Source organism: Elaeis guineensis, chromosome 13, assembly GCF_000442705.2.
Source record: "Elaeis guineensis isolate ETL-2024a chromosome 13, EG11, whole genome shotgun sequence".
Lineage (NCBI taxonomy): Eukaryota > Viridiplantae > Streptophyta > Magnoliopsida > Arecales > Arecaceae > Elaeis > Elaeis guineensis.
The window spans coordinates 21271220-21292697 of record NC_026005.2 but is presented as its reverse complement, the minus strand read 5'-3'; the positions used below and the strand labels follow the sequence as shown (position 1 = coordinate 21292697).

The window sequence follows — 21478 nt, the reverse complement described above, 5'->3', positions numbered from 1 at the left end:
ATTTATCTTGATCTATTTAATCTATTTAGCCCATTTAATCTAATTTGACTTGTTTAATAAATAGGTTAAGTGGGTTGCTTCAAGTTATCTGTTTAACAAACAAGTTAGGTCCAGGTCTAAATTTTTGAACTATTTAATAAATAGGTCAGATTTGAATTGATTTTTTGATTCGACCTGCATTGATCCGATTCATATCCACTCCGATCCGACCCAATTGCCACCCCTATATCGAGGTCTGTTGGACCAATATCTAGGCTTAGACCAGCTAGTGATAGGTCCAATACAGTATCAGTATGTTGTACTAGCTTGAGTGTAACTAAATAAGGAGGGGGAGGGGAGTGCCAAGAGATGGATTAAGGGAGGGGCAGAGAGGCGCTGAGAGAGAGCGAGAGAGGCTCCTTAAATGAGGAACTTCAAGTGATTTTTGATCCAGCAATGGAGATTGAGAGAGAGGGAGAGAGACTCACCTGGATCATCAACAATATGTATGTGCTTTTTCCATTGTGCGGTCTGAACATTTTGAAAGGTTATAATAGCTTGTTGGGGTATTTCATGGTACTTGGACAGCTTGAGTTTACTCTTTAGTGATTAGCTTATAATTGCAACTATGTTATCCAAAGATATTGATGGTATCAAACCTCGAGGGTTATTGTAGTTCTGCTGACGTTCCTTAATAAGTGCGACAACACCCAACATTTACATGCCCCGCATGTTGGTTTCGTAGGTAACAACAAGTGGGTGGTTTGCTTACAGCGTGAGGTATATCGTTTTCAAACTTCAAATTTCTCCAGTTTAAATTATAGGTCAGCCATCTAATAAGTATAATTTTATTAGATCCTTCTTTATGGTTAAAAGATGCTTTAGGGCACATGTCATATGTACAAACGTCGGTACAGCACCTGCTGCTGAAGCAATTACATAGAATCACCCTGACATCTCATGACATGCTCCTTCTGGTAGGAGCACACAGTTTCAGAATGAAACATGTTCTTCTGAACTGAAGTATGGTGTGGTGAAGAAATGATGCAGTGCATTTCTCTCCACAAATATGTCAGGTCATGTATTTTAGTTTTGCATATTAACAGAGGAAACCTGCATAAGCAGATTCCAGCTACTGAGTATCATGGCCATGCACCATCTTTGAGATAGTCTCCAAAAACCAACCTTGAGTTTTACTTGGATGCTTTGCTCCAACCATGAAGGGAGAAAATAAAATAAAATAAAATCTTTGATCAAATTCTGCAATGAACAACATGAATCAGCAAAGAATATCAGCAGGTAGTGATGGGGCATCCCATAATAGCCTCGGAACATGTAAAGCTTTGCTTAATAGATGGATTGCCCTGCACTAACCAACCATAATTCAGGTAACTTGGTGAGAATTGCCTAATAAAAAGACATTGAATTAGCTAAACGGGTGTTAGCTACCTCGAAAGATATGAAATTTATATCCAGCACAAAATCATGTATTGTTGATATTTCAATGTTGCTTGTACTAAAAGGAAGAATAGAGACTGAATGACAGTATGTGGCAAATAGTAGTTTAAAGATTCTCATTCTGCTGAGAAGAGCGGGAAAAAAAAAAAGCCAACTAAATTCATGAAAGCAATTAGATCAGGCTCAATTTGCTTCTACCAGAACAATCTGATGGTTTCATCATGATACTTCAGTGGCCGACAATGCTTTCACTACTAGATGATGCCCAGTCCTTAAAAAGTCTGAAGGGCTAACATGTGACTAGTCTTTAAAATCTGGTGGGCTAACGTATGGCAACGTCAATCCTGTGGTGCCTAAAGTCAATGACACTTTTGGTTATACTTGCATTAATACAAAATGACATGACAATGAGACGCATAATGCATCATTAGTCAACAAATCTAAAGATTAGGTGGGACACTAAAAATCCAAAATACTGACATCTTCTGCAGCATCTTCATTCTCTTCATCTACACAATCTTCCTCGCATAGGCACTCAGATTTAAAGAGGCTGGGTGCAGCATCCCTTTCTGCCTTTGACTTTCTATCATTCGTCTCTATAATCCCAATAATCTTTTCCCTGATGCAGGATTCAACCACCCCTTCTCTGCCTGCATCAAATTGGTGCAGCCCAAGAAATGTAGCACACTCACTTTGGAAGTCCAAATCATTGGATGATGTGATCAGTTTGGCAATTGTTCTTGAAAGCTCGGGAGCATGCTTTCGAATCTGAAGATGCAAAAGTGATGAAACAGCCGCTAACCAGTGATCACATATTCATAAGATAAGACCAAAAATAAATAAATAAGTAAACAATATAAATAAATAAGGGATGATGTTAATGACAGGATGCATTTTACAATGGGCAATGAGGTGAAAGATTAAGTGGCAACGCATACTTGTGCATATTTTTGGTCGGTAGCATGAGTTCTGAAGTTTTTTAAAGTGTTTGCTGTTTCTTGAATGCTCCCTTACCCCCCCTCCGCTCTTCTCCCCAATCATTTCCCCACCTCCTGCAGGTGTTTCTTTTCTACAACACCAACTTAACCATATGACAAATTACTTAGTTATTTGGCATGTTCTTCCATGATATCAGAACTTGTACACCTCTGTAAATAATAAGATATACATTTAATTTACATCATCCGTAACTTATTCACCTTTGTAACATAATACTAGGGATGTAAATGGACTGGATTGGATTGGATTATACCTAAATCCAACTCCAATTCGAAATATTTTGGGCTTGGAAACTTGGCTCCAAAATCAAACCAAATATTCTACTAGTCCAATCCAATCCAGTTTGAAAAGTTCGGATTGGATTAAATTGGATTTTTGGACCTATACATATATTAGACCGCAATTTGGATAATAATTCAAAACCAAGTTATATAAATTCGAAATGTATACTACTTATAGGTATTCTATAATATTGTCCTACATCTAACAACTAATATTATAATAGTAATGGATAAGAAATAAAAAACATAAATTTCAATACCAAGGGTCTCAATAAATCATGCTATAATAGCATCATATCAAAAACATAAATTTTAAATTTTCAAGAAAAACTATATCGCCAAAATATAATAAGTTCCATAGCATTAAAAAGAAACTAAACTTGAAACACACACATATTATATATATATATATGTGTGTGTGTGTGTGTAAAATCCAAAAGTCCAAACTAAAAGAATGGATTGGATTTGGTTTGGACCCATAGTATGGACTTCGGATTGGATTTGGATTTTATAACATTAAATCCAAATCCAAGTTCAAAGTCCAAAGTTTTTAAAAATTGACTCTAAATCCAAAACTAAAGTCCAAAAATCCGATCCAATCCTCTAGTTCGGTTTGGATTTTAGATTTTCACCAATCCACTTACACCCCTACATAATACTTTTAAATACAATGACTGCATCTTTTGATTCTGAATAATTGCAGGCATGTCTAATTCTTTTTTTTTTTGGTTTAAGTTGCATGCTAATGATATGCCTGCTTATGCATATTTGCAAAGGTATGCATTTTTTGCCTTTTAAAACCACTATCAACTTCTCAATCCAATTGCTAGTAAATTTGGAGGCGGTAGTAGTTAATTTTCAGTAGCTCCCTTTTCATTATGCCTTACGTTCTTGTATGGTATCTTCACTTCAAAAAAAGAGGGGAAAAAAGAAAAAAGAGGATGCATATCTGATAATACTATCTATGATCCCTGACAGCATTAAAAATGGAGATAAAGGGAGGGCTTGATATAACCTTGAGAGCATGGGTGCTTAGAAAAATTCCACCATACTTGGCCTTTACGTCATCCAGTGCGATCTTTACAGCTTTCTTGACAAGTTTTCTGTCAGCTGGAATCCTTTGTCGTGAAGGTACTAGGGTGACAGTAATCCAGATGTTAAGGATAAATCTGCTGACATGAATGAACCTAATATGTTATGTCAAACTCACACAGTTTGGAGATATTTATGACATATGATGCAAATTTTTTATGTTGTTGGATATATTTTGTGGTAAATGTGGAGGGCAATATCCATGCGAGCAAATGGATTGTCCTCCCATTCAAGCACTGTGATATCATCTCCATCTACAAAATTGCCCCTTAACCTTAATCCATAATTCTGCCAATCAATACTTGTCAATGCATGGAGAGCTGGCTGTGAAATTGAGCAAGATGTGAAGTCTTGGAAATACATGACCTAACAGAACATTTTTTGTTAGACCAAGTACATGAAATGAACTTTTCTTTGCAGTATAACAGTTCTAGTGAGTTGAAATATAAGCATAAGATGCGTAGACAATAAGATTATACTTTGTCAATAGTCAATTCCCCCTTTTGAGAAAACCAGCCAACATAAGCACATAACCATGATCAGGTATCTAAATTTAAGTAGTTTAGAATTAGATAAGGTCAAGATTTAATTCCTATTATAAGTAGAAATGACAATTTGGCACATGCTCCATTATCAAGAACCAATGCCATTCTACTCTTCCTGATCAGAACAATTTCATTTGCATAATAACTGAAATTCTCAGAATTATTAAAATAGTAATCTTAGTAAGCACAATTTTTAAGGATTAAATGTGAAATTATTTCTTAAATTATATGATTGGAAGTTTTCTTTTTATTAAAACAAGCATTTGGCACATGCGATGCATGTGCAGTGGAGACAATGACCCTCCCGAGCAGAGCATCATGCATGGCTCTCGAGTTTCCTTTTAAAGATACATGGATATTCCAATTGAGTGTTGAAAAGGTACAAAAAGATCATAAATTATTTTAGATGTTTCTATTTTATGATTTTGTTAGCTTATGGCCATTACATTTTTCTCATATAATGCATGTGCTTCACATGTCGCAAATAAAAATAACTTAAAAGTTAAAACAATTTAAAATTAATTGTTTTATGATTATTTGGAATGTTGGAGGTATTTTAAAATTACAAAATATTCGGTTAGCATACTATTATCAGTGAGGAAGCAGGACTTGGATAGATTCTAGAGTTGCTTGGTCATTGATTTCTGATTATTTACTGAAATCCATCCATATTTTTTAATTGATTTCTACTGCATCTTAGATCCTTTGGTCACTGATAACCATCTGACTTAATTATAAAAAAATCTAGTGTGTTATACAATGGATTGATGAGCTTAGGAGAGGTTCAAGTAATGGTCACCTTAAGAAGCCAAGAATTATGGGACACCCATTCGATTGACCTCTCTGTCAGTCCTTGTCTAACTCTCCGACATTATCTCATGATGGTCATGGGAGCTCCCATCCTTCACGTGCTCCCATGAAAGGACTGAACTCATGCACATCTCTTAGCTAATACAATAGTTCTCTTTCCGCATGAATTCTAGAACTTCTTGCCCTCTCGTTGACCTGATCTTGCCCATTGAATGTTTCAACTGATAAAAATCATAAAACATTATAGGGGTGTTTTGGGAGAAGAGATATATTTTTATTATTCTAGAGGCATTCCAAGAGAGAGATTTTTGAGAATGGGAAAGTTTTCAGATGGATTATTGGTTTACTTATACTAATTAGGGTTGTTACACCAAAATTATTGAAGCTTGGGAAATATTGTAGCAATCCAGCTTTAATAACACGACATGTTTTATGAAAGGCTGATAACTTAATGTACTTGCTAATATCTGAAGGCTCGATAGAACAGCTAATCAACAATTATAATGTGATGCTTTCCTTTTCTCACTTCTTAGGTAGGGCAAGTACCTTGAGGCCAGCCGCTTTTACTGATCCATGAATCTGTTTTGGGTGCTTTATCCCTTAACTAACATGCATATAACAAAACGTTGTGAACTAATTGAAAAAAGGACGAAAAGTATTTAACCTGTTTTATGTGGAACTTTTGCTAAATTTCCTTCATTAATATTGCATTGCCTAATTAATCTTGATGGACAATTATGAAACCATGCGTATAGCCTTGATATACATGTGTTTTTTCCTGCCATGTACACAATCCTTATCCTTGTAAATGACAAAGCTGGTCTTCACTAACTAATATCTGGGGCTTTCTATGGGATGAACTTCAGAGTTAGGTCTCAGTCCCATAGTGTCCACTATAAAGAGGAACTATCATGTAATAAAAATGTAGCATGCTTACTGTGACAAAAAAAAAACTAACACTTTCAATATTACAGAGCATCAAGGAGAAGAAAAAGAAGGAACAGAAATTCACACATACAGAATGTTGAATGACGTATAATATAAAAGTATATGAATTAGTTCCTACAAAATCTATCTCCCGGAACAAAGCAATCAGAGTGGTTGCCTGAAAGACAGCCTTTGAAACAGCTAATATGAAAATTAACTGGTTATGAGATACTACAAGGGCACTAACTTTGAGTTTTATCTGCATATAAGACAAAAAAAAGAGCTTAAAAAGCAGCTAAAGGAGCTCTCCTAAGAAGAAAACCTGTGACGTTAAACAGTTCATGCTCCAACAACAGGGTTGTGAAGAAACAGGTGCAATTACAATCACTGCTTCCACCACCTGTCCGGCACCTCTGATATTGTCAGTGTTGCTTGCTAGTCCACTTCCAACATATAAATGATCTCTGCAAAGAGAAAGGAGGACACCATATTTATCAACTACAGATAATGGAGAATACAGTTGGTGGATAATGTGAAATGATTTTTCTTTCCAGGTGGCAATCTGCATGTATTATAGGATGCCATCATACAGTTGATGAGGTCGTTTATGATGTTCAGTATTTGACGTGGTATAAAGTGTCACCAATGTAAGGATTCACAATCAGAGCATCTTGCCTTTGCTACAAAGGGAAACATAAAACCTAGTTGAGTTTAAACTTCTTCTCTTCCAGATTAATATATATATATATATATATATATATATATATATATCTTCCTTAGGCTTTGTTCATAAAAGACTGAACATGAACCTTCTTTCTTGTTGAGAGGGAGAGAGACAAAACATGTAAAACTGCTTTGACAAAAGATGGTTAATGATGCAATCCAACTATGGATACTCCACCAGATGAGTTGCATCTAAAAGTTTCCAAAAGTTAAACTAAAAGGTAGGTGATGTCAATTATGGGCTCTGGAAATATGAAAAATTATTAAATAGGCACTACAAAGATGATTTGATATGAAAAAGGGAGAGGTCTGAGTCCACAGGCAATGTATGAATACAAAGCAACTACATTCAGACCAAAATGGAGTCATATGAAGCTCAGATCACAAAATCATTAACCAGTCATGCAGTATATGCAACTGCAATGCAATTTTGCAAACTTACCTATTGGCGAAGCAAGAGTGACACTGCTTATGTACAACATTTCCATGCTTGAGAACATGATCTTCAAGGCCAGACACAAGGCACTTGATAGTTGGCATTGTCAAAGTTAGGTCAAAATCATCAATCGCTTGGAGAATATGATCACATCGTGACCCAAAGTTGTCAACATGCTCAACTAGGAGATCCATTGTTATATTCTGAGATAGCGTAGGGAAATTATTTAATCAACAGATTCAGTTTCCAATACTGGCATAAATATACAGAAGAAAAGAAAAGTTGGGCAGAAGTCAGAATGATCCATAAAATTTAGCACCAATCTACGAGAAACACTAACAGACATAGGCAGCATACAACTTCAAGGAACCAAAACAATTATGAGATTAATGAATCAGACAAAATTGTTGTTAGTGTTTGTAAACAAAATAAAAGAAAATAAAATAAAATATATATAAAATCCACAAGCCATGTTTGAGAATCCTTCACTAAAAGCAAATAGGAAAATGCTAAGAAAAACTCATCTGTGTTTGAGAACAAATCTAATACAGTATCCAAGTCCATTTATGTACACATGCTCAAATTGTCCCCTCCAGCAAAACCACATCAAGAGATCCCAATATGGAAAGAGATATCAAGAATTTCCATTAAAATGGAAACATGCTAACTGCTACAGCACAAATGTCAAAAGAGGGGAGAAAATAAACTCCCAAAATTTTACAAGACCAAAACAACAGAAGGAAAGAAAAAGAAAAAGGATATTATAAGATGAGCAAGCATCCATAAATGATCTCAAATTCTCTATACAGCTCCACATAGAATGGATATTCAGAAAAATGTTTCATTATCCAACTTTTAGTGTCTAACAAAGATGTTAGATTGGAAGTTGAACGTATGGTTCTAAAAAAATATTATTGAACCTTTCTGCATTTTGTTGCTCCTTTTATGAGAAATTTTTAACATAGGATCTTACATATACATAAATATTTTTTAAAAAATTGAAGCAAAACATTTACAGGGAGAATGCCACATGAAATAACATGTTGCAACCACTCAGCAAGTCAGATTTACCCCAAAGTCTTTCCATAGAGCTAATACTAGATTCAACCAGCACTATAAATATCAGTATCAGAGACTATGGTTTATGTCATGTACATTAAAACAGGGACTAATTTCATTATCCATACCCCTTTGTATCTAGCATTATTCATCTACCTTTCTTTAGAAAGAAAAAAAAAAGAAAAGAATTGTATGAAACAATTTCCTTTTCAATTAATTTGCATGTAAATGAACTCAAGAACTAAGAAGCATGACAGAAATAGGCATACCGGCTAAAAAGAAATGCATCCCAGCTCTAGCACCAATTTCAAGCAAAAGCCTTACAGAATGTATCGCATGAATTTCAAGCAAAAGCCTAATAGAATGTACAATGTTTTCCAGGCTATGATTCTAATATCATGCAGTTTCTGTCTTGAAGGACATAAACTACAAAATTAGAACCGGAAGTAGTATGTGCTGCTCAATGTGCTAAGATTCACTAATACTCTATTCACAAATTCAAAATTAGACTTTTTATCCATTATAAATTTTATTATTTTACCTTAAAATCACAAACCAATAATGTATAATATGCAGCAAAGTTAATTTACTGAGTAACAAAATGGATTTATGTTCCATTTACCTATTTTGAGCAAAAACTTCACTGACTGAGATCAATTTCAAAAAGGATAATGTATATCTGCCAGAAAATATTGATATAACTTCCACAGCAGCATATTTTCATGAGATAATATGCAGATTGATACAATAACGAAAGCCAGAACAAGCAGTATCAAAAGCTATATTGACTCGTAGTCGTAGGGCTTACATAGTCAATGCCAGTTGACATCAGTGCTGATTAGTTGATAGGCATCACAACTGCCCAAATCTTAGTACTACTTAATCTAGTTTTCGATGAGATCACATCAAGGGCTACACTTAAGAAATTCCTAATAAACTAAAGAAAGAAACAGGCATGAACATATATTAAAAAAATGCACTGAAAAAAATTAAATTATCAAAATGGACCATTGGAAATGGTTGTTCCAAGTGTGAAGTTTGTATCTATCCCTTGAGCTCGGCAATCATGTAACATTATCATGAGAAAATTAAATAATATGAAAAACCAACATAAAGATTGCAATGTCAGCAAGACCCACTAAGATTTTTGGTAAGAAAAACTAAACGGTTAGCATCAAGGAAGCCTTCACCAAAATACAACTGGAAATCACAGCAATTAACACCTCGAAAACCATAAATGGTTCTTTTATAACAAGAACAACATAACAAGTAAAGCAAAGGAAACTTACTGGAGTTTTCAATACAAGTATCTGCAAAAAGACAAAGGAAACAAGAATATAAATGATGGAACAAAAATGAAGAACATGGAGTGGATTTTAAATGCTTGAATTATTGAATTTGCATCAAGTGTGCTGACAACTTGTCTTGCCTAAGTTGCAACATCACAGATTGCCAGCACCAAGATATCAAAGTCAAGAGGACCCATCAGATCTTTTTATGGATAACCACTAAAACAGGAAAAATCCCGATTCCAATGCGCATTGGACCTGATTTTTGGAACTCCCCTGAAGAGAACCATTGTTATCTAATGAATCTCCCTTTTGGAGAATAATAACATGGACCTTTTCCAAAATAACATTGGTTCAACCTTATTCCTCATGTTAATTATACAGGAATATTCTTTGTGTGTGGATATGAGTAGTTTTGATAGTTATGACTTCCTTTTAACCTCTCTTGGAGAAGCATCTTACAGTCCTGATGGTTCCTCTTTTACAATATAGTGCAAAGATCTTCCCATGAGAAAATTAGCTTTGTCTTTTTTCCCTCTTACTTCATGGTTGTATCAAAGATTCAAAACTACCATACAAGTTATAAGACAGACCTTTCGGATGAAGCGAACCATCCATGCTATGAAGTCATTAACATTCTCTTCCTCCATGGTGGAAAGACATATTTCAGTCCCACTAAAATGGAGTGATAATGTAAAAAAGTTAACTAAATTTCCTGAAGTGTCGATATCAATGTACTAACAGTTACAACAACGGATAAATAGACAAAGGGAATCCAGTAGCTTGCTTGCCTGAATGTCCCCATAGTTTTACGTTTGGAAGGTAAATTTTTCAACCTTGTTCTGGAAGAAATTGCCTCTTTAAGATTCAAATAGTAATGATGGATATCTTTATCACGAATGCCTGGGACAAATTTGGAATTAACCATATGCATCAATTTTTGTGTATGTTTGCAATATATTCTTGTCAAAATAATAGATGGCATAATGGAGCATATTTTGCACATAAGTTGATATGTATACCAAGGAAAGTAATAAATGTCAGCAACCATTTAACCGACAGCATCTATTACCATATACAACTATAAGATGGCAATAACAGCAAAGTCAATAACATACGCTTAAAAGACATGTGAGTACCATCCTGACAATTAGAGAATCATCTCATTAACGTCACGGACAACTGATAGAAGTGCAGCATTGGATCCATCTACTGCACAAGTACTTAAGGCTAATTATCATCACAAACTCCACAATTTTCTACATGTGTTGTGAATTATAATTCAAGAACGTCTAATGTATGAGCTTTAAACAATCAATGTTTATGCAGAAGGACAGCCAAATGCACTCCCCAGGATGAATGGCAAAATGCTTGACAATATATTACCTGATCATGAGGCAACAGTAAACTATGGGTGAAAGAAAAAGATGCGCCTTACTTGCATATGACTGAAGACAGAGCATGCATCACAAAGGGGGATGGGAAATCATAAAGAAGTGAAAATACATAAGCCTATGACTTCTGTGGCTTCTTTTTGATCTGCCAAAGTGGTAGGCCCTCTCGGCACTGGCATGCAGCAATGAAAACCTTATTCATCATATATGTCAAGAATATAAGTACTGGTACTTGGGTATGCGGGCCACTGGCAGCACAGCATGTGTGTGCTGCACCATGACTAAATAAAAAAGGGTTAAAAAAGCACTTAATATCCCTTTTAACCAAAATGTTTTAAAAATAAATAGGAGTTGTGCCGACCTATGTTGGATGTCTGTACTGATCTGGCACAGTAAGTGATGCATGACTCAGGGAAGCACTTGAAACTCTAATATGCACAGTGGAACCTACACCACACCATGTGGCCCAAAATATATGCAGCTATCAGTTCAATAAATTCCAATTTAACAGAGACCTTATTAAACAGAAAAGATATGAAAGGATCAAATGGTTTTGTTCATTGAATATCTAAGAGTAAAACTACAAAGTCTATTGGACATGTTTTGTATATAGAAGAATTATTTTTTATTAAAATGGTTATACATCGTGATAACAAAATGAAAGCATTAACATAGACAAGTTAATTCAAATTAAAATATTTGTATTGGAAGAGTTCTGGCAAACAAACCTGGTGAAGAAACAAACTTACCAGTAGTTGTAATGGAAAGCACCCCATCTGCAATATGAAAACAGTGGACAGGTGCATAAATGGATACCAATAATAACAGTATAGAAAGCAAGGATAAGAAGAATAGGGGACAGTAAAATGATAAGCACAATGCTGAATTGTGATGTCTTGTTCTTTGCAACAAATATGAGTTGATCTGTTTCTATGATAAGGGTTTTTATGTATACCTTCAAATATGCCCTTGCATGTACATATAGTTATATAACTGTTTTAACAGTAAGAAGGTGAATTATTTGGAAACCTAGTTTGCAACTTGTCAAGTGGAATAGTATTTAACATTAACAATATTTGAATATGCAGAATATAATTCGAACCCACATAAAAAAAAAAAAAGAAAGAATTTTATTCTAAGACGCTGCAATCTGTATATGTAATACTGTGAACTAGTTTTTTGTGATTAATAAGATACAGCAATAACTCAGGAATTTCCATCTCTAACAAGGACTGGTACACACCAACCTTGAGACCAAGCCAGTTTTCAGGAAAAGAAATAAGCTGATAACGGGGGGGGAGGAACTGTTCGGTGATAGAGTTAATCAGCCACAAGACTAAGAAGAAAGATAAAAGAAAATAAAGAACTTGTGATGCTGTGCCCAAAAATAAATATCACAACTTAGTTTTACAAGGTAAGGCCCATAGACTCCAAATCCCTCAAAAGTTGGTGGATGCAAATCTGCAGCCTCTGACATGCAACGCTTCTCCTTTATATCACAACAGAGTATAAAACCGCCATGTTTTGTTTGCAGCATATCATTTTTTTTCCATTTGCATTTTAATTGCAATTAGTATGCTTTGTGTTTGTTTTACTATAAATTAGGCTCAATGTTTTTCTCCGCTCTTCAGCTTACCTGAGTCAAAATTCAACCTTGCTCTCTACTCCTCAATAACACCTATCCACCAGCAAATCATTTGACCCATGCTTTGAACAATGCCATGAATGAAGCATATTCTCACATGAGAAGCCAATCAAGAGATTTTATAGCATATTTTCATAGCAAACAAAGATCAACTACTCAAGCAAAACATTTTCCCAAATAAGTATATCGAGGATCTTAGCTAGGAGTGCTTCAATAATTATGCATCACATTGAGGCTTTTCCAAAAAAAATTAACACCTCTTTTCCATGTTCACTTGCAACATCATTATTCACACAATAATAGCAAAATTTACAATATTTATTATAAAAATTAATTCATAAAAATAACATTAAACATTACCCCAGTTATCAGTAGAAAGGGAAAGCGACTGGAAGTCCAAGTCCTGAAACTCTACCAAGCTGCTTCCAACACCCGTGTCAGAAACTGTCCACATTACTTCAGTTACTTCACAGAAGGTTTGGGCAATTGTATTACTAAAATTTGAACAAATAATGCTTGCACTAAATCAATCATCATGCCATGCTAACAAAATTAACCTGTACAGGGGTTTACCATGATTGTGTCTCCTCAGATTCTGAAAAAAGAATCTGGATATCATTTTTTAAATGTACAGTTTATACAAGCAAATCTCAAATAAAAAAAAGGGTAAAATAGTTAATTCTTACTGATGACACACACACACACACAGATATATAAATATAAATATATATGTGTGTGTGTGTGTGTTAGTGCTCCGTGGTGTTAACGATCTCAATAAAGTATAAATAGGAAGCTTATAAGTCATTGAAAAAACCTAATTAAAAATCATAGCACTATAATACAGAATCTTTCTACATTTTCTTTTTTTTTTTCTCTATCCTTCTTACTCGAGATTTGAACGCAGGGAGGGTTGGAATCGTGGAAGCATTTGAGAGAAATCGACAATCTGCAGAGGTTCCCGGAGAGGCGGCATCTCTGAATCGCCGAAGAGATCAGCTGCGAGAAAAAAGTTGGAAATTCTTAAAAAACTCGAGAAAAAGATGGGAAATCGCGATGAAATATAGAAACGCAATGTGATGTCATTTTACGATTTGGGATAGTTTTCGAGCGGAAGAAGAAGTGGCGACCGACATCGAGATTTGCTGTGCCTCGCACGATTCGAATACGAGCGGAATAAGAGGAGACCGCCACTTTACTCATACTAAATCTTCTGCACCTGTCCGGCACGTGAGGGCATATGCGATTCCTCCTTCGACATCTGTGTGTGGAAATAAAGAAGATATCAATGGAAGAAATGCATGTAGATAAGAGACGAATAAAATAAAAGGGCAGTATAATAATCACAGAAATACGGTGCATCTGATGCATAATTGCATTTTAGGATATGTTTCGATGGATGGGCCTGAAATCCCATAAGAATAGTGTGTTTGAGTTTTTACAACACCTAAATGAAGTTGAATTAGGGCTGTCTTTATTAATATCCAGAAGAAATATTACAGTGGGCCGGTCTGAATCCCATAGGAAGAATACGATCTGTTGAGGTCTCTTTTTTCTTTTTATGGAATCCCGCCCATTGTAATGGTTTTCTGAATACATATAAAGATAGGTTGGACTAGACCTCTCATTTAGATACGATTGCATGAGTGCAAACCTACTATTTTTATGGGATTTTGGCCCAATCATCCAGACAGACCCTTCAAGTAGGTACAATCCTTATAATATCTATACTAAGAGATGGGCTTATGCATGTAGTATCACGCTCCCATCCGAGATCACGAGTTTAGGAGGCATGGCAACTGCCATATACTCATAGAGAATTCTCTCTATAAGCATGCAAGGCATCTCATGATGATATCATCAAGCAATAATGGAATAAAATTCAAATAATTAATGTTCAACTAAATCAAATGTCTTACAAAATATTATTCCATAATTTTTCATCAATATCAATAAATACTAATTTAAATAAAGTTATCAAATTCTACTTCTAATTCGCTCTCTTATATCGGAACCCGAGTCAAGTTAGTCTTCTGAATCTATAAAAATAGTAAAATATAAAGTAATGAGCTAAATAGTCCAGTAAGCAATGTATACTTTAGCTAGACAGATTTAGCAATAATAAGATACTGAAAATACGCATGCGAGGTACATTACTTTAAAATATACAATACTAATTAAATAAGATCCATGCAGATTTGGTCTTTCCAAAATTTATTTTTATTCATAAATTAATTTTTTTTCAAAACATCCGATTCATCTCGACCGTCATGAACTAATAAGATACAATGCATAACCCCCACTGATAGAGAATCACTATACCGATGTTTAACTATCCCACTGGCATGATATCAAAGTACTAGTATACACTGATAGGATATCAGAGTACCAGCATTTAACTATCCTACTGGTAAGATTTTAAAATATCAACATACAACCCCCACTAGTAGGGTATTAGAGTATCGATGTTTAACTACCCCACTGATGAGATTCGATACATAATCAAGCTATGGGTCTAAATCTATCTCAAATCAAAATCTTTTTTTATATTCTAATTCAAAAAGTTCGTAAATCATGCAGTATTAAAATCAATCAAACAATCCATAACAAATTCAATATTTTTGATCATAAATTATTTAATATTTCAGAAAAGAGCATATCTGACAATTCAAAATATCATGCATCAGATTCATAAATCATATATATTTTAATATTAAAAATATTTAATAATTTATTGATAAATATAGAAAAAAGTTGTATTACTTATCTCACATGCATTCTAACAAATTCATATAATTTCATAAATTCTTTTTCAAAAGCTTCAATTCATAGATCGCATCACAGTACTAGACATCTTCTTGTCGAAACAATCATATCCATATATATAATTAAATCCAATAATCAGAAAGGATACAAATAATCGAGAAAGACATGATAAACGATAGTCGCATCCTACAGTCTAGTCAATCAGTCATCTTAGTTCATCCTATTAAGGATCATATTAGGATATAAGTAGATCAATAAAGATCAAAGATGATCAAATCAGTAGTGTCCTGAAGAGTCAAGATGGAGGCCAACATAGTGCTTGACGATCAAAAGTCAATTCAATCAAATAACTTTATTTAATCAAGATCAGATTTAAGATATAATTGGCTCTATAGAAATCAAATAAATCAAATCTAATAGTATTCGAGTCTGATATATCAAAGTGGGTGTTGACATGGTATCTGACGATCACGAATCAGGATCTTCTTTGCCAAGATGAGATTAATAATCATTGGAAGGAAGTCCTTCATTGGACTAATCTTAGAGAGAGAAACCATTCTAAAGAGAAAATTCATAAAGAGAGAAAATAGAGAGAGTGAAAGAAGAGTGTGCTATAAGTCAATCGCATGAGTGATGTGATGAGATTTTTTTTTATAAACTTCTAATTCATATAATGACATTATTCATTTGTTAATGAAATAAGATATTGATTCATCATTTTAACTGCATCTTATTGTATTTAAGATTATAATGAACCTTATAGATTAGAATAATGATTTTAAGACTATGAAAAATTAATGTCTATGAAATCTAAAATCTTAAAATCTTAATCCTAAATATTTCGGATAGACTAGCACATCCTATGTATGCTCGATGGAGAGGATGGCTGATTTCATAGGCCACTTGTGTGAGACACTAATATAAAGATGTGGATGCTTATTAAAGAATAAGTTCAATAAATTGACTCACCAACAGAGAACATCTTATGAAACTTTACTTACATATCAAAAGATGGTTCTCTCAGTAGGAGTTGTGCAAGTGATCCTTAGTTCTGAAACCATCATGAAATCTTATACATACGAATCCATATTTTGGTTCATACCTAGGCATGGTATTAAGACATGTACGAGATATTCTGGATATAGTGGAGTGTGTATGGAGATTGTGAGTCAGTCAACAAGGAATCGATCACTTTTAATAAGAAGAGATATCATCTTGTGCATTCTCATCTCTTAATGACTCAAAAAGTCTTTGGCCAAAGTAGAATGAAGATTAGAAAAAATTTCTAATGCTTCATTAGAGTCATCATGATTGATGAAGAATCAATAAGAATATATGTTTGAGTTTGATATGATTCTATACTCATGAACATATTCGAAATATTGGATGATCGAAGGATTGATTGCACGGTAATTTACCACTGAAAGGTATATTTGGTATTTCTATCAAATTTCATATCTTTTAAGTAGTTATGATACATTGCTAGATATTATTCTTGACTTATAGGTTTGATCAAATTGAAGAGTTTAATTCGATCTCCAATTATAAAGGATTCTAATTGCTAAACTTGGGTTAGTACAGTTTATACCTTAATCGATTAGAAGAAATCTAATCAAATTATGTCAACTTGCATTCAGATTTGCTACTAGCTAGATGTGAAATCCAATAGATCACATATATTAGAGAATTAGCTAAGGACCTATTTGATATGATTGATTGAAATTTTGGATCTAATCAAATTTTCGATAAGCATGCTAACACATGCAGAAACCCTAGCTCCTTGAATTGAATTCGAATTCGAATCAAATCTTACTTCTTGATCAAGCCAAATTGAGTCATGGGATAATTTGGATTTGGATCAGAGTATGGCAGCCATTGCATGGCACCACATAGCCTCTAAGGTGTCATTTGCTAGAGTCCAATTGGATTGGAACTCTAGATGGCATGAAGAATTGTTGGGCACACACCTTGGTGTGTCGATAAGGAAAAGAGTCCTTCTCACATAGGATTAAGATCCATGTGGCATCCCTATCTTCCCTCCATCTCCTTTAGCACTACTCTTGATGTCTGAATCGGCTTGGATTGGTTGAATAGCCATTGAACTATCTTACAATTCTTTTGGCGCATGCATGATGAGAAAAGACTTGATGCAAAGGGGTGCGTGAAGACTCCTTCTACTTTGGGCAGAAGGTAGCATCCCAGGATCTTATCTCCAGCCCATTTGAATTCAAATTCAAATGAAGATGCTGCATGACAAAATCAGATTGCATCTGATTGGAGAAAGGATGCCTAAGCATCCCTTCATTTGGCGCACACGCGGGGAGATTTTTGCATAGCATTGCGATGCTCTAAGAGTCCTTTTGCCTAAAGCTTCTTAAAAATCTGACACTCTATTTCCTTTGGGGTGTATATGAGGGATGTGTTGCTTCATCTAGTGCCCCCTCTCATCCTATTTAAAGGGAGCGGCAGATAAGGCCAAGGCATTCCAATGCATTCAGCCAATAGGTCTTCTATTCCTCCTAGGACTTTAGGGTTTTAAGACAAAGACTTTCTTATTTTAAGACAAGCCTTATAGTTTTAAGATAAGAGTTAAGGAGGGTTTTAGAAAGAAGATCTAGAAGCCAGAAGGAGGTTTTGAGAGATCCAGACTCAAGTCTGGAGGAGGGTCTGATCAATTAGAGGCTGATCGAGTTCCAGGGACTAGAACTCTTGAAGCAAGATCAAGAAGGAGTGCTGCTCTTGGATCTATTTTTGTGTGGATCACTGTTGGAGGGTGAACACTTAAGCATCTTGTAAAAATTGAAATTAGCACGACAAGTATTCTTCTTATCTTGCTTATTTATATTTATGCTTTGATTGCTATTATCAAGGTGTTCTAAGCATCAGGATTTCGATGCGCTGGGGTGTTTTGAATGAAAATTTTTAAACACAAATTCTTCCACTACACCATCGAAAACCAATAGAGAGAAAATTAGAGAGAGAAAATAGTGGGGGTGCACGTGAACAGAGAAAAGAGAGAGAGAGGAGAGAGAAACTCTCTTCTCTTTTTTTTTTCGTTTCCTTTCTTTTTTTTTTCTTCTTCCTCTTTTCTTCCCATGGGTTCTTGGCAAAATAGGGGATCTTTGGGTCTCCATTTGTTCCCTGAATCAGAGGCCATGACCGGAATGATTATGGCCGATAGTAGCTGAGTTTGTGATGCTGCAACCCAACGAATCCAGATCGACCATTGGTGATGATCACAGGCACCAAAAAAATGAAAAAGGAACATAAATAAAGGAAAAAACCAGAGATTTTTTTTTTGATCTTTCGACAAAATCGACGGCCAGTAGTGTTGTCTAACATTATGGGAAGAAGGGGAAGAAAAAGAAGATGGAGAGTCGGGGCTTATCTTGGGTGCTGACAGATTCTCCAGCTCAATTTTCAGCAGGCACAATTATGATTTTCGAGAACAAACTTCAGCAATTTTGCCGGCTTGGCCCTTGATTTTTGATGGAAAAGAGAGAGAAACACTCTTCCCTTTAAATAGGGTCGGAGGGGAGGAGTTCAACTCCTCTTCGAAGGTGAGTTTCCGACTTCATTTAGGAGTCATTCCGGAGAGGGAGTCTTCTCTTGATTTTTTTTAAAAAATTTTCTATCGCTTTAAGATTCATGTGGCTGTTTTGATTGGGTTAGGGTATTGCACATAGTATCAAGCTCCTAGTTTTGAAATAAATTTCAAGTTACAAACCCCACTAGATGAAGTCAAGCAATGAAACTAGTTAATATGCTGTATGATAATCTGAGATCAACTAAGATTGGTAGACAAAATTCGGATAAGTCATTGTCAACTATTGGAAATATTGGATTTAATTTGAATATTTAGCAGGGATTAAGCATGACCGAGCTTCTTCTTCCAAGGCATTGAAGGCCAGCTTCGCATTCCATCTATAGGATAAGTAGTCATAATTGTTACAACCCTATTGAAGAGATCTATCTCTTGAACATTATTATTGTAAGAAAAGTTGAAGCTCAATTATTGAACATTCATGACACAAATGGTCAAATACTTGAGTTTGCGATATGATATGAGCACTGCATTATCACTAGATCCTCTACTCATCTTGCCTATCTACGTGGCTCAATCAACTCCAATTTCAGTACATCTAACTCTATATAAATCTTGATTATTAATGAAAAAAAAAAAAGAGACCACCCTAAAATTGAAGCATCCACAAAAATGAGGTAGTTGCAATATAGGCTTCAATCTCCCCAGAGGAGGACAAAAAGCATCACAAATGTCCATGAAATTCCACACCTCAACTGCCACTTTCCAAAGGGAAATATTATCTTATACCAAAGAAAAGGGAAATGTTATCGCTAGAAAATAAAAAACAAGCAGTGATCATTACTGCATAGTAACCATTTCTAGAACTAAAATTCAAAGATGGGGAATACATCATTAGTAATCCTAGTGGCACTTGTCACAATGCAAAGAAAGGAGCGAAGGGAGCTGGATTTTAAATTGAATGAGAGGATTTAGCAAGGATAAAGCTACAGTGTTCTATTAGGTAGATGGAAGGGGAGCAAGACGAGTGGGATGTGGTGGTGGAGTAACATGGCATGTAGATGGAGTGGCACAGTGGAGGTCACCTTCTTAGAGATACATTCTACGAGTCCAAATGGGAGATTGGACCATGGGAGACCAAATTGCAATCTCTTCTTCTTCTTCTTTTCCCCTCAAAATAAGAAATGAAAGAGAAACCCTTCGATTGGCTACCGGAATGAGAAATGTCAATGTGAAAATTATCTAAAGATTTTATCCTGAATTAATTAGAAGTCCCCAACTTAGTACATGGAAAATATTGAGGTAAAAATTATTTATAATTATCTTCTTGAAACCTAAATTAACAAGGGTTATCCAAGTTTAAGATTTATATAAAGTTGGCGGATCCTCCCAACTTCATTTAAAGTATATTATTGAATATTTAAATACTTGTAAGTTATTCTATTAGAAACTCAGGCAAAGTTGGCAGTGATAGCTATTACCATAAAGTCCCCTATCGGTTCCTGACAATTAAGTTAGATGTAAATGCATTATTTTCATGAAAATTTACGTGAAAATAATTTTTATAAAAATTTACATGAAAATTTTCCTGAAAACAAGTTGTGTCTAATGTCAATAATTTTTGTAGCATTTACATGAAAATTTGTATCGTGGTAAAAGTTATTTATACACTATTTTCTTAGCTGTAAATTAATTCCCAGTGCCTAAGGTTAAGCTTAATCTGAAATTGGCAAGATCCATGTTATAAAGCTTCAAAAAAAAAAAATTACAAGCCAAGAAAAACCTTCTCCATGATTTTATATTATTATAATGGATGCTAGCTTGCTAAGCTGTGAAAGACATTGGAATGTGACATATATCCAATAATTTGGATTTAGATCTCGTTTACACCTGGGGGAGGCTAAGTGGACGGTAAGCTTCCCTATTTTCTTAAAAAAAAAAAAAATCAAAGAATTTAAGAAAAAGAAAATAGATAAAGCTTAAATCTTTAAATATTTTTATTATCATTATTATAAGCATTAGTGGCTTCTTTTGCTACGATACTTATTGGGAAAAATTTCGTACCAACCAAATTTACGAAAAAGCTCAGAGCCCAAAATAACTATGTCCAGCAGGCCCATCAACAGAGGTCTCCAACGATCCAAGATCAACCATCACCTTCTTTGACAATTCAAAGTCGACAACTACTTTCGCTGATTAGTCCTTCGAGGCCATCTGACTAGAGCATTGCTCATCAACAGCGACTTGACGACCTCTATACATTATCACCGATGGCTTTTCGTTGGCTGATCACTCATACATTACGGAGCAGATCTTGACGATGGCATAAGGTGACTGATCCTTATTCGTCGCCGACTAGTCCTCGTCCCAACAGCATCCAGGTTAGCAACTCTATTCAAAACACGGCACCTGCCAGATAACAGTTGTCGCTGGACCGATAAGACAACCGCAATCATCACATCTTGAAAATATTGAGCGACAATCTCATACCTCACAAATCGTGTCCTAATCGTGCGGGATCGTACCAACCAACT

General features: G+C 34.9%; 1 protein-coding gene across 1 annotated transcript; it reads right to left on the bottom strand.

Annotated features, from left to right (window-relative positions):
* Positions 1 to 1467: 1467 nt before the first annotated feature.
* Positions 1468 to 14061, bottom strand: LOC105056266 (type 2 DNA topoisomerase 6 subunit B-like). The gene is made up of 13 exons (XM_029267903.2): positions 13982 to 14061; positions 13726 to 13895; positions 13525 to 13633; positions 12998 to 13081; positions 11742 to 11768; positions 10390 to 10501; positions 10192 to 10273; positions 9599 to 9619; positions 7257 to 7453; positions 6414 to 6555; positions 3982 to 4175; positions 3733 to 3862; positions 1468 to 2205 (listed from the first exon to the last, which is right to left on the bottom strand). The coding sequence occupies exons 2-13, from the start codon at positions 13768 to 13770 to the stop codon at positions 1897 to 1899; spliced, it is 1452 nt and encodes a 483-aa protein (XP_029123736.1). The 5' UTR covers positions 13771 to 13895; positions 13982 to 14061; the 3' UTR covers positions 1468 to 1896.
* Positions 14062 to 21478: the final 7417 nt, after the last annotated feature.